We start from the raw sequence: 15577 nt of genomic DNA, 5'->3' as shown, positions 1-15577 counted from the left end.
GTTCACTGTAATAACTCTGATAAATATAAACAGTAACAGAGCTCTGTCTCTGTGTTTACCTGTTTAACACACATGTTCGCTGTAATAACTCTGATCAATATAAACAGTAACGGAGCACTGTCTCTCTGTTTACCTGTTTAACACATGTTCACTGTAATAACTCTGATAAATATAAACAGTAACAGAGCTCTGTCTCTGTGTTTACCTGTTTAACACACATGTTCACTGTAATAACTCTGATCAATATAAACAGTAACGGAGCACTGTCTCTCTGTTTACCTGTTTAACACACATGTTCACTGTAATAACTCTGATCAATATAAACAGTAACAGAGCTCTGTCTCTGTGTTTACCTGTTAAACACACACCTGCACATGAAGAGAATCTGCTCTCTGTTTATTCTGTCCTGAAGCATCACGGATCGATTCACCGGTAAAATGCCTCATTATTAAATTATTTATTACTTTAAGGGAAAATATAAATCATGCAACTCTTTTCAAACCCCGTGCTCATTAATGATCAGCCTCATATGAAACTTTATTAACCTGACAGGAAATATAACAAGTGTTTTTACAACAGACAAACTTTACTGTCAGACTTCTCTCCATGAAGGAAACGAGAACAAACAGGGAAACCAACAGGAGAAATAACTGATCATTAATATATATTCTATCTATGATATTAGACTCTATTACTCTATTTCATTAGACAGTGAATCAGACAACATCAATCAGATATCATAAATATATCATACCCTACACAGATACATTAGATACTATTATTTTTTACAAATAAAGTGACAAATACTTTGATTTTAAAGTTAAGAACTAAAGATTCTTTCTAACTTGAATGGGCAGTTCCTGAAGAAATTGCAGTGTGAGAGCTGGAAGAAGCTGTGAGCTGCAAGCCTTCAGCACCTGAAGCTGATACCGTTGACTGTCTGCAGCCTCTGCTACTACTTGAATCTTTGCAGCTTGTGTTTTGCTTTTCCAGGTTTTAACCATAGACTGTATGAATAATGGACATAGTATCTGTGACGTTACCCATACGTTCCTGAGCGCTGTTTTGAAGCCAAGTGTTGGCGGGAGCCATATTGGTAATGCTGAACCCAACCAAGCTTAGTGTGATGTAAAGAGGTGGGGTTTGAGCCTCCTAGCTAAAAGCCACAGTGTTCCCTCCTGTCAGTCAAGTCAGTCATGTCCTTATTTGGGCAAAAAACTCGTAATCTTAATATCTTCTGAACCGTCGGGTTAGAAAAAAAATTAACCCCTGTACAGTGTGTGCTGATAGAGAATACAGCCATTTTTTGAACCAGGCTGTAAACCTGTTTATTTCTGCTGTAAAGATCGTCTTTTTTTGAATTGGTGTGTATGTGGTTTCCAATGTTTCTGCAGCCCGCCTCAAGCGGATTCTCGATGAATTGCAGAAACATTTCCCCATGGGCTTCATACTTTGAGACCGGAGGTTGCCGCTTGGTTTTAACACATATTGTGCCCCTCCTACAGGTTAAACAGTAACAACTGGTACAATCTTGTTCAGCTCCTCTGTATGAAAAACTCTGTTAATAATGTCAAACTTGCTTAACAACATTAAATGTTGTTTAACAAAATGCAAAAAGGTGAGGCTTAAATCTTGTAGATGCTGATATGGAACTTGTGTACCAAGTGTCTTTAAGACACATGAAGAGAAGTGAAAATAAAACTGCTTTGAAGATACCACAGCACTCTCTAAGGGCACATTTGCATTGATTCATTTAATGGTAATTTCCACAATAAGACGAAAGAACATGAGGCATTGACATGAGCAGCACAAATGCATGCACTGGTAGTGAGGCCTGTTTGTTGCTTTGAGTGAGGTATGAACTAGGGATCTTACGAATCTCTGAATGGTGGACTTACCAGTACCTCAACCTACTGTGCCACAGTGAAGCAAAGGCTGCACTCACCTATCCACTACACAAGGCTATGACATCACTGGGACATTTTCCGTATGTTTTGGGGGGAACCGGTCATGTAGAGAGTTTTTCTCAGAAACACAGAGACAGGTCAGTTTCTCACTGAAATGTAACCAGCTGAGAAGGGTCACATGGTCCACCATAGTCCACCCACCCACCCTACAACCAGTTCAGGTGTTAAAGCCAGGCTGCACAGAGTGTACCTCTCCTCCGGATCATTTGGGACTAATGCATTATGGATAGAAAACTCTCTTAGTCATAGTCATAATCTCAACATTGCTCTCTGTAAAATACTCTTTGTCATAATTACACTGTTTACATATTGTCACAACACTTTTTCAATAATTCAGTCTTTAAAATCAAACAGTTTTAGTTATTATTTTATAAACTTGATTCTTTTCACTTCATTGGCTCTTACTTATTATAATCTTTGTTAAAACACTTATTCTGCACTTATTATTTTAGCCACACGTTATTAAATCTGTCTATTAAGTCCAGCTGTCTTCCTTTACGACCTGTTGGATGAAATCACACAGTAAACAGGATTGTGGTAACTGTAATAGGTCTGCATAACACCTGAGTGGAGACATTGCTGTGGTCTGGAGATGAAGATGAGGTCCAGCAGTGTGTTCTTCTCTGTTGTAGTGGTGATCAGCTGAGCATATCCCGTAGGAAAGATGTCACACTGTAGTCCGGAGGTCTGTACACAGCTGCAATCAGAGCACTTACTGGAGCTTCAACCTTCAAAGCCACAAACTCAAGGTCAGTCACTTTAGTAATGTACTGTTTCTCCAGCACCTGCATTTGGTTTCTAACAAAAACAGCAACTCCACCATCTCCTCGACTGGCCATCTGTGGAACATTAGCATAGGACAGGTGTCTGTTACGTCTGAACATGGTGCAGCCCTCTAACTGGAGAGTCTGCATCAAAAGAGCCCTGTAGGCTTTTTTTAAACTATTTGTATTCTTAATTTTGATGCTTGAACTTATTTTAATTACACATATTTTATTGTTGGTGTGCATTAGTCTCTATTTTATTGTATTATATTTTAATTTCAATTTTCGTTATTACTATTTTCATTATTATTTTTTATTATTTATTTTATTATTATTATTATTATTATTATTATTATTATTATTATTATTATTATTGTTGTTGTTATTATTATTATTATTATTATTATTATTATTATTATTATTATTATTATTATTTCCCCCTAATATGTCCTGCCATTGTTTTATTTCTGCTTCTTTCTTGTTTTTCAATCGCTGTTAAGCACTTTGGGTTGCATTTGATTTGTATGAAAGGTGCTGTATAAATAAAGCTTGATTGATTAATTGATTGATCCTCAAATTTCTCTAAAGTTAAATGTTCACACTCATTACCAAACAGCTTACTGAAATCATCTTTATAATTCAATATAACAGGTTTAAATGAAGTATTTAATCATTAAGTTTCGTTCTATTAAAGAAAAAAAACCACACCACTGACACAAACCACAATACGCACTAAACACAGGCTGCTTCTCTGTCAACTACCCCGGAAGTTGTAGTAACTATGGCGACAAGGTAGCGCGACACTGAACCGGAGGAAACTACTAACTTTAAGCTGTACTGTTATCTCTTTATTCCGTCTTTCGTCTTTAGTGATAGAATAATCAAATGTCCCGAAAAGCGCTGAAAGTTGTGGTAGAATTTAAGTTCAGAGCGGTAAGGTTTGTTCATGTCCTTTATAAATGTTGACCTGTCTGATAGAAGTACACTGGGCTCAGTAAGGGGGACACAGACGAACCAAACCCCTGTTTACATTATTAACATTTTAATATTTTTTGTCGAAGCAGCAAAGATCAATATTTATTATGAAAGTTATATCAACAATACTGTTTGTAAAGTCAATCGGCTTAATTCGGCATGTACATAAAGCCAAGAAATAAACGTTGTGACCTATTTCAACTATCAGACACTGTTTTAATAAACTGGGTCCATGCAACAGATAAACATTAAACATGGTTTGGTAAACTCTCATGGTAGCTATTCAGTGATAGGGCGACTTTTTCAGAAAGCATTCCATTAACGTGAGTTATTTTACAGTTTTTGGCATACCATTCACCTAAAAGCTGATAATAAATATATGAATATAGAAACTGTAAATGTTGTATCTACAAGAAGGAGAGGCCTTAAAAGCATGTTACCAGGCTTATATGTTCTTGAACTGTTCTCAGGTGTCTTGTCCTGGAGTTCACCTGCCAGCCAAGGATGATGTGTATCTCAGCATGAGCTTCTTGGGACAGTTCAGTCAGTCCAAATGTCTCCCTGCTGTCTTTCCCATGCTGATCCATGAGAAGATGATGTTTGAAAAGGCAAGTATTTAGGCCTACTCAGGATCCAAGAAATATTCAGAAAGATATTTTTAACTTGGTTGTAAAAAAAAGATTAAATGTTTGAGAGGATGTCTTAAGTTAGATCGAGTTATTGTCTTTCTCTAAAAAGTAAAGTGCAGATATGTACTGAATAGGATTAGGGCCACTAAAAAGACATTTTGTAAAAGGCCTGACAAGAATTTTTTTTTTGAAAATACATTTTTATTTGAGAAATTCCAACTTTAATCTCAGATTTCTGAATATGATCTCAGGATTCCGACTTTGATCTCAAAATTCTGACTTTGATCTCAGAATTAAAATCTAAATTACAGCTACAATATTTTTTTTTGCTCATCCGCCCTGCACAAAAACTGTTTTCAGACTTTTTCTCAGAATTCTGAGATTAAAATCAGAATTCGTAATTTTTTGTCACAATCAAAAAAAAATGACACCTTGAAAAAAGTATTTTTTTGCTGGCCTGAACATTTGTTTTTTCCTTATCCTCCTCTGTAGACATGTTTGCATTGAATTCCAAATAAATAATCTGACATGACTGAACTGTACTTACTAACACGGGTTACAAATACTAGAGAGAAAGTCAGTGTGATATTGCTTTTAAAAATAAAGGAGCTAAAGTACAATAAAATAAAAACCCTGTGGAGAACATTCATTGTATCATTTTTGGCGTCCCCTTTGGACAACGCGGTCTTTGCTGATCTTCTACATGTTCAAGAAGCGTCTTCTGACAAAAACCTCACCCTGCTCACTTTGACGGTCACATGTATCATTCATTATAAAGATTAATGTAGAAAATGTAAAGACAGGAATGTTTCTGCAGCTGGTTTGCTGACCTACTCAATCTCCTTGTTGATGATTGTGTTCGCTTTGTAAATACTTAAGGAGGCTTCAAAAGTATTTTTCAGTTTGTTTCTTCATCAATGAAAACTTTTCACAGGAGCTTTAAATATTTCTTGTGTTTCTGTTAAGATTTTCAAGCATGCAGTCGATCCTGGAGACATCGCAGTGATGCTTGAGTGTAAGTCCAGCGTGTGATCTTATGAGGTGAAATCCTTGTGAAATGTATCTCTGCATGCTCCTTCAGTTTTGCAAAAAAAAAAAAAGAACTCAGATGAAGAACAGAACTTAATGCTATCTTTGATTTTCTTCTTCAGATGAGCCGGTCAGAGTTGATCTGGTGCAGCTGACTCCTCCAGGTGAGTTTGTTTATACTACATTCATGTTTTTTCCCCACTTGTTTTAATGTAAGTTATTTTGTGTTAGCAGGAGGAGAGACTTTGGCCTGCCTTGAAGAAGACGCTCGACGTTTCTTATTCCCAGAGCCCAAACTGCTTCCCTCGTTCTCCGGAGAAGATCGAGAGGTTCTGATGACCCGAGCACATCACTTTCCAGTAAGTAGCTGTACGCATACCTGTGACCTGTTTTCATAGACACTCAGAGTTTCATGTCATGTAGATGTTCCTCTTTTTCTCAGGGTATCGCTCCCAGGTTGGAGTTTTCCAGCAAAACGACCATCATTGAGTGCTCTGCTGATGCCAAGATCAACGTTTACCCCAACAGGCTCCTGGTAACGATTAAATGATGTGCTGATTCTCTGGAGTCTTAACACTTTTATGGATCACGTTTATTTTCATTAATAATCATATTTTTTTAAAGTTAATTTTACAATGATTTGAACAAATGCACAGGAAAGGATTTTGCAGGTACTGACTTTATGCATCTTCACTGCCCTTGTGAAATGCATGTAAACAAAGCAGCTGAGCTTTGTCACAGCTCGCGTTGTAACTTTGCTCTAAATGTATCTTTGGATCCATGAGCTGTTTTTTTAATTCTGGTAATGCTCCTTTAATCTGAGGCTGACTGAATCCGTCTGCATTTAGCCGGCTTAAAGGTGCTTTTTCATGCTCTGTGAGACATCATTTCACATCTAGTCCAATTTTTCTCTGAAATATTAAAATCACAAACTAATTGATTATTTAAAAAGGTCTAAAAATCATTACCGATATCTGTTTTCTTAAATAAAATAAACTTTAAAAGAGGCTTACAGGACTGAAGACCACACCTTAGCTAAAAGGACAAAAGATGAAACCAAAGGTTTAACAAAATTCTAAATTTACTTCCAAATTTAAAATGAAAACAAAGCGAAGATGACTCCGGGACAGGTTTAAGTTTGACTGGGAAACAGCTGGAGTCCATGCAAGAACAGACAAGCTGTCAGTGTGTCTGATACAGAAAAGAGATTTGATTATGAGTTGATTTTTGGCCCCAGAAAGCAAAGATTGGATGTCTCTCATCCACCAAGACATCCACTCGTTTGTTCTCAGAGGCCGTTGGTGAAGAGGAACAGGAACCCCTCCAGCAGACCCCGGACCTCGTCTCCTCAGAGGAGGAAAGGTGTGAGGACGAACGGCAGCCCCAGATCCCCCTCACACATCCACAGATCTCAGTCTCTGTCTCCTCTGAGGGCTGGAAACAGGGACCAGGACATGAGCAGCACCTCTCAGCCTGTAAGCACAAACTGCACAGCTTTGTTTTCAGGCCTGTAGCCACTAGAGGGCAGAGCTGAGTCAGGACCATCCAGGGTTTATGATAAGATAAGAGTCTTGTAGATGTTAAATCTCAGGACATCTTCAAACTTTGCGATTATTATGGACTCTAGGATGAACTAATCTGATTAATGTGGTTGAAATTCAGTCCACATTTTATGACACAGTGACACAAATGTCTTTCAGGATAAAATGATGAAGGAGAGATATTTCAAGAGCTTGGCAGTGCATGATACTTACTATGATTAACACCGGTGTTGCAATCAAGCAGTGAAGGACTAGACAATTCATTTTGTCGTATTTACCAGGTTTAGCATCCATAAAAGTATAAAAGTTAGGCAATCATTCATTCTTTCATGTCAGTTTTGCAACAACAAATGTCATCTGAACCTACTTTATGTTACCTGTTAGAAGTGAGAAGGCTTACAGGGACATTTATTAGCCCTCTTGCAGCCCACCTTGAACCATCATCTGTTTTAGTGTCTTTTAAAATCGTATTTCTTAAGTAACAGAGAAGTCGTTAAAGCTGTTGGAAACTCTAAAAAGTTGACGTTTGTCCTCGGAGCGCCAAATAACAAAAAGGTTATCTCAGGTCTTGATTTTACTCTTTGCTACATGCTCGCTGCGGGCAGAAGGGACTCAAGTCAGATTTTTTATGACAGTTTGAAAAGCAAAAGTCACATAAGATCAAATCTTTTCACCTTTGTAAGACGTACAAAATAATGCACAGGTTGAATTTGTTGCAATATGACCTCGATCAGAATAGCCAGGTCAGAGCGCTTCACTCACAACAGTCACTGACATGATGAGCACTACATACTCCGTGCTTTATGGTTGTTGTTCTTACTATGTCTATGAATCCAAACAGCATTCAAGCTTGCAGTGTGAACGCAGTCTTACACCGGACTTCCACCAGATCCATGTCTGGTCCGCCTCTGATCAGTTGCGGTCCGGCTCCGTGCTCTCTCATCCGTCAACACCCACCGGTTGAGTTTTCAGAACGCAGCACGGAGCAGGACCGCCGGACAGCTGGAGTCATGTCACAGAGGTTTTCCCGCTGTATTTACTGAATCAAGGATTCTCCTCCTCCTCTCCTCATCCATGTTGTCTTCATGGTCCTCTGGAAACCTCTGACCTGTTGACTCCAGGCCTGGCTCCGCTCATCATGATGGTTTGTTGTTGTAGTTAAGTGAAATACCATCTGGTGATATCACAGAGTGTTTTATTCTGAAAATTAAGCGGATGTTTTCATTTGGTTTTGGTGCCTGACTTCCTGTCCCGCTCCATCTGCTCTGTTGAGATTGATGCGTTGTCCTCCGGCACAAATAGAAGTCCTGATCCGGAGGACTCACACCTGCCGGATCAGACATAAAGCCGTAACGCAATGGAGCAGATCCAGTGGAAGTTAACACATTGACCAGAATAGAAACCTGTCAGATCCGGTGCTGTGATGGAGCGGAGACGGACTGGACACAGATCTGGTGGAATTTGGCTGTTAGATAGACTCAATATGAATCCACTATTAGGATGGTCTTGTTCACGGTGGCAAGTAAAATCTCCTTGAGCAGAAGCAGACTGATGTTGAACAGCTGTCTGTTGCAGCTGGATGCGCCATGAAAGGGAGATAGAGTCATACAGAGCTAAACGAAGTATGAGATAATATAGTTTGACTCACTTTTCACTCACCCACTCCTGAAAATGTAATCGGTCTTCATTTGAAGTCCGATACTAATATGAAAACTGAAATAAGTAAGTAAGAACTGTCATTGTAACGTCGGTCTCTGCTTACTACCAGAGTCTTTTATATCGAGCCGTCCTCCGGTGTGACAGAGGAAACCTCACAGTGAGGGATGTGTGTGAATGAACATCTTTCGTAGGTTTCAGGCGATGGCTGTCTTGAAACTTTTGGTATATTCTATATTTATATGTATTATATATTTCCATCTTGGTGGACAATGAAGACTTATTCGATTCTATTCACTCCGCTATTATGAGCAAGCATCAAGCTAATGAGAGATACATTTGACTCTCAGAAAATAAGATCAGATTTTTGGTTAAAAACACGACAACAAAGACATGAAATGTACCAGTTTGACCACAAGAGGTACCAAAATCAACACCAACTGGAAGTTCCTCACTGGAGCTTTAAATTTCTCTTAATAAGGATACTTTCTTCATCCCTATTTGTGTAAAAACCAAAAGATGCAACAATTGTATTTCTCTGGATATGTTGGTAGATATATTTGGAGCTTAAAACAGAACAAGGCAAGATGTTTCCCCCTGCATTGTGTATCTATGCTAAGCTAAGCTAACCACATCCTAATTCAGGTCAACATTGTCGTAACAGAGTGCATTAACAAATCTGGAAACTTTCTGTCATTTTTTAGGAGTATATTAATGTGACAGGAGCTTCAGCTGATAGTTTTGCCTTTGTATCAACGCTACATGTTGGAGACTTCAGAGACTGATACAAACCTCATCACTACCTTTACAAGGCTGCTGTCAGGAAGAATTAAGTGTGAGAAATGTGGCTGTTTGGATTCACACATGCAGCCTCATTCGGACTTTACGGAGTTTACAAAGATTTTAAAAACAGACTTTCTTTTGTAGAACATGAAACAGTGAAAACAGTCGTTCCTGCAGGCTTTATTTAAGTTTTACTAAGTCAAATAATAAGACGGGTTGTGGTGACAGCCAGTTAATTTACAGAGCGATACTTCAGAAGAAAAGATGGATTTATATCATCACGCTGGATTAAAACTTTCAGACTCACTGTCCTGTGATTAAAACATGATCTGATGTGATGTAGTGAATGAGTTTAAATTCATACACACAGCTGTGGCTCTGTGCATGCTCTCATAAGAACATCGTACGTGAAACAACAAATTACTCTTTGTATTATCAAGATAACGGCTTTATTCTTTCATTAGCTTAATCATCCTGCATCACACTCCACTTTCAGGAAGTGTTTCATATTAACTGTGTGACTTGTTGACTGTTTCTTATCACTATGATGTCATCTCTGTCCCGTGTGCAGCTGATCGCTTCATGGCCTGGAGCCACAGGGTCTGCCTCACCCCGCCGCTCTGCTCTGTTTACCAGCTCCTCCTCACCTTTGACCCGATCTTCATCCACAGGTAGAATCCTCTCTTAAAGCTGCTGTGCTGCTCCTAAACATGTTTTACGATCTCAGGTGACTGCCCAACAAGTTGCCTCAGCATTCACTGATAACGTTATACTGCTGCTGACCTGGTTAGTTTGATGATGATAACCTATTTAAAGTTACCTACTGTCCTTTAACCCACATAAAGTCAGGTTTCTGTCACCAGAAGAATATAAATCTATTATTTAACATCATGTCTCTTATTTCTTTATGATGTTACAGTGAGATATTCTCCAACCGGGAGAAGAAAACCCTTGTGCAATGGTTTGGTAGGTAGAGTTCATTTCTGCTTGTTGACCTCTTGGACGCCAAGTTAGTCAACATTTGCTGTATTTATTTTTTCCCTGATTTATCTGCACACATAAAAAGATAAAATGCTGGGTGCAGACTTAGCCTAATGGTTAAGTTGCGTGCCCATGTAGTGGGCTGACGGGGTTTGAATCCACTGTGGCCTCTATCCCGCATGTCATTCCCCGAGTCTCTCCCAGTTTCCTTTACTATCCACTGTCCTCTTATCTATAAAATAAAGGTGTAAAAGCCCCAAAAATATAACTTAAAACAAGAAAAAGACAAAATGCTGAACTCTCAGTGATAAAAAGCATGACAGAGAATTTCAAACTTATTAAAATATATACAGTATCTCACAAAAGTGAGTACACCTCTCACGCTTCTGCACATATTTAATTATATCTTTTCATGGGACAACACTGAAGAAATGACACTTTGATACAATGTAATGTAGTCAGTGTACAGCTTATATAACAGTGTAAATTTACTTTCCCCTCAAAGTAACTCAACACACAGCCATTAATGTCTAAACCACCGGCAACAAAAGTGAGTACACCCCTAAGTGAAAATGTCCAAATTGGACCCAAAGTGTTAATATTCTCTGTGGCCACCATTATTTTCCAGCACTGCCTTAACCCTCTTGGGCATGGAGTTCACCAGAGCTTCACAGGTTGCCACTGGATCCTCTTCCACTCCTCCATGACAACATCATGGAGCTGGTGGATGTTAGAGCTCTTGCGCTCCTCCACCTTCCGTTTAAGGATGCCCCACAGATGCTCACTAGGGTTTAGGTCTGGAGACATGCTTGGCCACTCCATCACCTTTACCCTCAGCTTCTTTGGCAAGGCAGGGGCCGTCTTGGAGGTGTGTTTGGTGTCGTTATCATGTTGGAATACTGCCCTGCGGCCCACTTTCCGAAGGGAGGGGATCATGCTCTGCTTCAGTATGTCACAGTACATGTTGGCATTCATGGTTCCCTCAATGAACTGTAGCTCCCTAGTGCGGGCAGCACTCATGCAGCCCAAGACCAGGACACTCCCACCACCATGCTTGACTGTAGGCAAGACACACTGTCTTTGTACTCCTCACCTGGTTGCCCCCACACACGCTTGACACCATCTGAACCAAATAAATGTATCTTGGTCTCATCAGACCACAAGACATGGTTCCAGTAATCCCTGTCCTTAGTCTGCTTGTCTTTAGTAAACCATTTGCGGGCTTTCTTGTGCATCATCTTTAGAAGAAATGTGAGGGGTGTACTCACTTTTGTGAGATACTGTATCTAGACAACCTCCTGAAAAAAGAACCAGATTAACAAAATAAAACACCCCTAAAAATACGAAAAAATATACTTTTTTAATTATTATTGGAAGAACAACGTCTGCCTCTAATTTTAAAATCAGGGATCAAATCAGGACATAACTAGCCTAGCTTAGCATTAGGAAATAGCTAGAATGGCTGTGACCAAAGTAAGAAGGAATCACACTTGAATAAAAAAAGTGTCCCTTTTTTGGTCCTAAGTGACTTCTAGCTCCTTTACGCCAGCTCAAGTCCAGAAAAGTACAGAAAAGGTTGGGAATCAGGCTGGTGGTTGGAGAGGTGCCACTTCACCTCCTGGTACTGAGGTTCCCTTGAGTAAGGCACCAAACCCCCTTCACTGTGACATCTCTACATTAATGCATGTTGGTATGATCCTGTTTGTGTGTATATCAGCCTATGTGTGTGCAGCATGTTCAACACCAGAGTTCAATCATCATATTCTTCTTCTTCTTAAAACAAAACCACCAGAGGCAAGACAAAGCTGCTGATACGGGGTAGGAGTCAGGTGCAGTAATTGTCGTCACTCCTCCATGACCCCTAATGAGAGATACATTTGACTTTCTAAAAAAAAATGAATAGATTTTTGGTTAAAAGACATGAAATGTGTTACTTTGTTCACAGGAGGCGCCAAAATCAACACAAACTGGAAGTTCCTTACTGGACCTTTAAGCTGCTCTTAGCAACAATATTTTTTCATCCCTTTTGTGTAAAAAAAAAAAAATTCCAACATTTCTATTCCTCTAGATATGTTGATAGATATATTTTAGAGCTTAAAACAGAACAAGACATCCGTTCCCCCCCTGCTTTGTGTATCTATGCTAAGCTAGGCCAACAGCATCCTAATTCAGCTCAGCTCAGACGTCATTTATAACCACCATCATCATCAACCATGTGACTAAATTGACCATTAATGTGCTAAAATGATGGTGTCTGAAGGATGGTACTCTGATCCTCGTCTTCTTTTTCTCCTGTGCAGGTCAGAGGGATATCAGACTATGAATCCAGCTCTTCAGAAACACATGACCCACCTGACCCCCTCAGAGGTCCTGACCCCTCCGCACTGTGGCGGTCTTACAGGGAGCAGTCCAGGCTCAGCAGGTACTCACTAACTTTCATGCTGTTGTAGTCTGTGATAGTTGAACAGAAGTTAGATGTCACCATAGAGTTCAAATGTCTCATCTGACCTTTAGTTTTTCTGGAGAGTAATGATGACTGATAAAAAAAAATCTCTTAAAGTGACAGTCCCTGACTTTGTTTCAGCTCTCACAGAGAATGGGAGGAGGTCCAAGAGCGGGTTCGAGGACTCCTTACGACACCAAAAGCAGTACGCCGACTTGTTTACGTAAGTAAAAGATCTCTGTGTCTGATATTACAGCAGCAGTTTGTGTTCCAGTCTTGTGAGAGACTTGTTGACATTTTTAAAGGCCTCCTAATGAAACTCTCTGCAGTTAATTAGGAATTAGACTGTCTTATAATCATTGGTGTTAATCCTAAAAAGCATTAGCCGATAAATAGTATTTCATTCCTAGTTTTTTAGCCTTAATATTCAGCAAATGTAGCTTACATGCAGCAAACACCAGGCCTTTATTCGAAACAGGTTTTTATAAGAGAGATTATTTATTTATTTTTTAATTAAACTCTTTTTCTTTTTTTTCTTTTGTTATATTTTTGGAGCTTTTTCACATTCATTTTAGAGAGGAGAGGACAGTATATAGAGCAGGAAACTGGGAAAGAGTGGGAATGACATGCGGGAAAGGGGGTGGTAGGCTGGAGTCAAACCCGGGCTGCCCGCTATATGGACGTGCGACTTAACCATTAGGCTAAATCATAAGCCCATAAGAGAGATTTTTAAAGATATATACTGTAATCAGATTTATCATTAATCATTAAGAAGCTTCCTTGTCTTTTGACCTTTTATCACTTAATGTTTCTCTTCTCCTCGGTTTTTACTTTGTTTTGTGTTTCAGGGAGCGACACACTCAGAGGTTGACGAGATTTTAGCCAGGAGGTCCATCTCTCCTGGTCCACCATGATAATCCAACCAGACTCTGGAAAGGTATCTGATATCAGATATCTGCATGAAGAGCAGCTAACAATCTGTTCTAGATCAAACATTTACACTGAGACACAAATCTGCTTGATGCTGTGTCACTAAAGAAAATCAGCGTTTAGATTTCCTGACTTTCTTGAATGCATCAGAAATGATGGATCCCACCTCCATTCAACAAACAAACATTGTAAAAGTAGTTTTCTTCTCCTCTTGAGGACAGACCTGACAAAGATTGACTTTTGACTTTTGACTTTTGACTAATCTGCATCATGATGTTGTTATTTCAGCAAACTAAAGACCCATTAATTACAAGAACATCGGTTTCTGTTTCAGGTTCATACCGCTGTTTTTGTTGTTGTTATATCTGTGTGATGTCTGTTTCTTTCCTCTTCTTCAGGGACGAAGGCCCTCACCTTACGACTCAGCCTTCAGAGTCTCTCCTGACGTGTGTGTGCAGGATGGAGGTATTTCACTTCACTGGTCTGATGAAGGTCCTTGTGTTGATGACAGAATAACGTGTGTAATGTTAAATAAAGCTTTTAGAATAGTAACTCTGCGTTGTATCTAAGTTTGAACACAATGAGGCTTGAGTTTGACGTCAGAAGTCCTCGTCGCTTTAATCTATCAAGCCGACATTGTGGAGTCCTCGGGTAAATCAACTGAAGGCCATTAAAAGCTAATTGTGTCCGCGGCGATGCGGCTCTGTGTGAACTGCAGCCGTATATCAGAAAAATAGCTGCACTCACTGCTGCAGCTCTGTCAGGAACATTGTGATCTACAGCTGCCCATGAAACTGGATCCTATTTTGGTGTAATGCTCCGTCTTTAATTTCAGGCCTTGATGGTAGAGCATCATTTCTGGTGGTTTCAACAAAACTCTTTAAATAATGCTTTTAACCAGAAGAAGCTGCTGCATCCAGAGACTGTGACGGTGCACTGAGACGCCAAAACTGAACTCAAGAGTATCTCTCTTTTTTAATGCATTTGTGGTGTTATTCCTTTTTTTAAATACAGAGTGATGGAGGAGGTTTTGTGAAACAGAACAAACAAGGCTCTGAGATACACACACCCTGAAAATTGCTGCATAAAGTCAGCTTCAGCATTATCTACCGACTTCAGTCTGCTTAGAAAGTATTTCTCAAGCGTCAACCTCCGCTTTAGCAAAATGAAGCCAATGCACAACTACAATATTCTGCAGTCTCAACACTTTGCTTCACATCCGCCCCCAACTCTTTCCTCCCTACATGTTCTGTCTCTCCTCAGCTGTTCCAACCAACCAGGCAAAACGGACCAAGAAGTATGTTAAAAAATACAAAACTGCAGTTCCTTAAGTGTCCACTAGAGGCTGGCTCCAAAAGCCAGGAATCCCCATAGGAGCTCATATTAAAATGTACATTTATACAGCTTCATAGAAGAAACATCTTTCATCTACAGTATATAGCTCATTTCTTTATTCATGATAACAGCACTGTGAGTGTTTATAACTATTATGTTTAAATTATATTAAAGCCTGAAGTTTAGAGGTGGGATCTATTTTTTAACAACCGGCATCAACCAAAGATCTTTTTTGGCTCCAGATTGTAGAGCTACAAGAATTTTAATCCGAGCCAAGAAGAGTGACCACGTTACAAAGATTAGATAAGCGTTACCTGACCTGTTTGATTTTAAATTTTAAAATTTTAAACGATTATTTGAATATTCGAAAATCAAGATTCTTCAGTATTTATTATACCTTTATTTATTTGTTGACCTGAACATAGGAGTCAGGATTGTTAGTGGCTTTTCCACAGATTGGAAGGAATTGCATACAATCCATAATCCATGCACCGACTCAGACGAGAAACGCTACGGCTGCAACATGGAAAACCATAACAGCTCA

At 39.3% G+C, this 15577-nt stretch overlaps 1 protein-coding gene across 2 annotated transcripts; it reads left to right on the top strand.

Moving 5' to 3' along the window:
- The first annotated feature begins 2427 nt into the window (after positions 1-2427).
- spata6l (spermatogenesis associated 6-like) lies at positions 2428-14250 on the top strand. Of its 2 annotated transcripts, none has more exons than XM_034676665.1 (13): positions 2428-2716; positions 4177-4314; positions 5302-5350; positions 5487-5528; positions 5599-5723; positions 5807-5899; positions 6657-6839; positions 9916-10015; positions 10264-10310; positions 12626-12747; positions 12910-12991; positions 13617-13705; positions 14097-14250. In XM_034676665.1, the coding sequence occupies exons 2-12, from the start codon at positions 4228-4230 to the stop codon at positions 13680-13682; spliced, it is 996 nt and encodes a 331-aa protein (XP_034532556.1). In that variant the 5' UTR covers positions 2428-2716; positions 4177-4227; the 3' UTR covers positions 13683-13705; positions 14097-14250. The 2 variants fall into 2 exon arrangements, with proteins under 2 accessions (XP_034532556.1, XP_034532555.1); XM_034676664.1 differs by lacking the exon at positions 2428-2716 and adding an exon at positions 3496-3664.
- Positions 14251-15577: the final 1327 nt, after the last annotated feature.

The sequence above is a fragment of the Notolabrus celidotus genome, chromosome 23 (assembly GCF_009762535.1).
Source record: "Notolabrus celidotus isolate fNotCel1 chromosome 23, fNotCel1.pri, whole genome shotgun sequence".
Taxonomy (NCBI): Eukaryota; Metazoa; Chordata; class Actinopteri; order Labriformes; family Labridae; genus Notolabrus; species Notolabrus celidotus.
The sequence above is the reverse complement of the archived record's forward strand: the minus strand, read 5'-3'. Positions and strand labels throughout refer to the sequence as shown.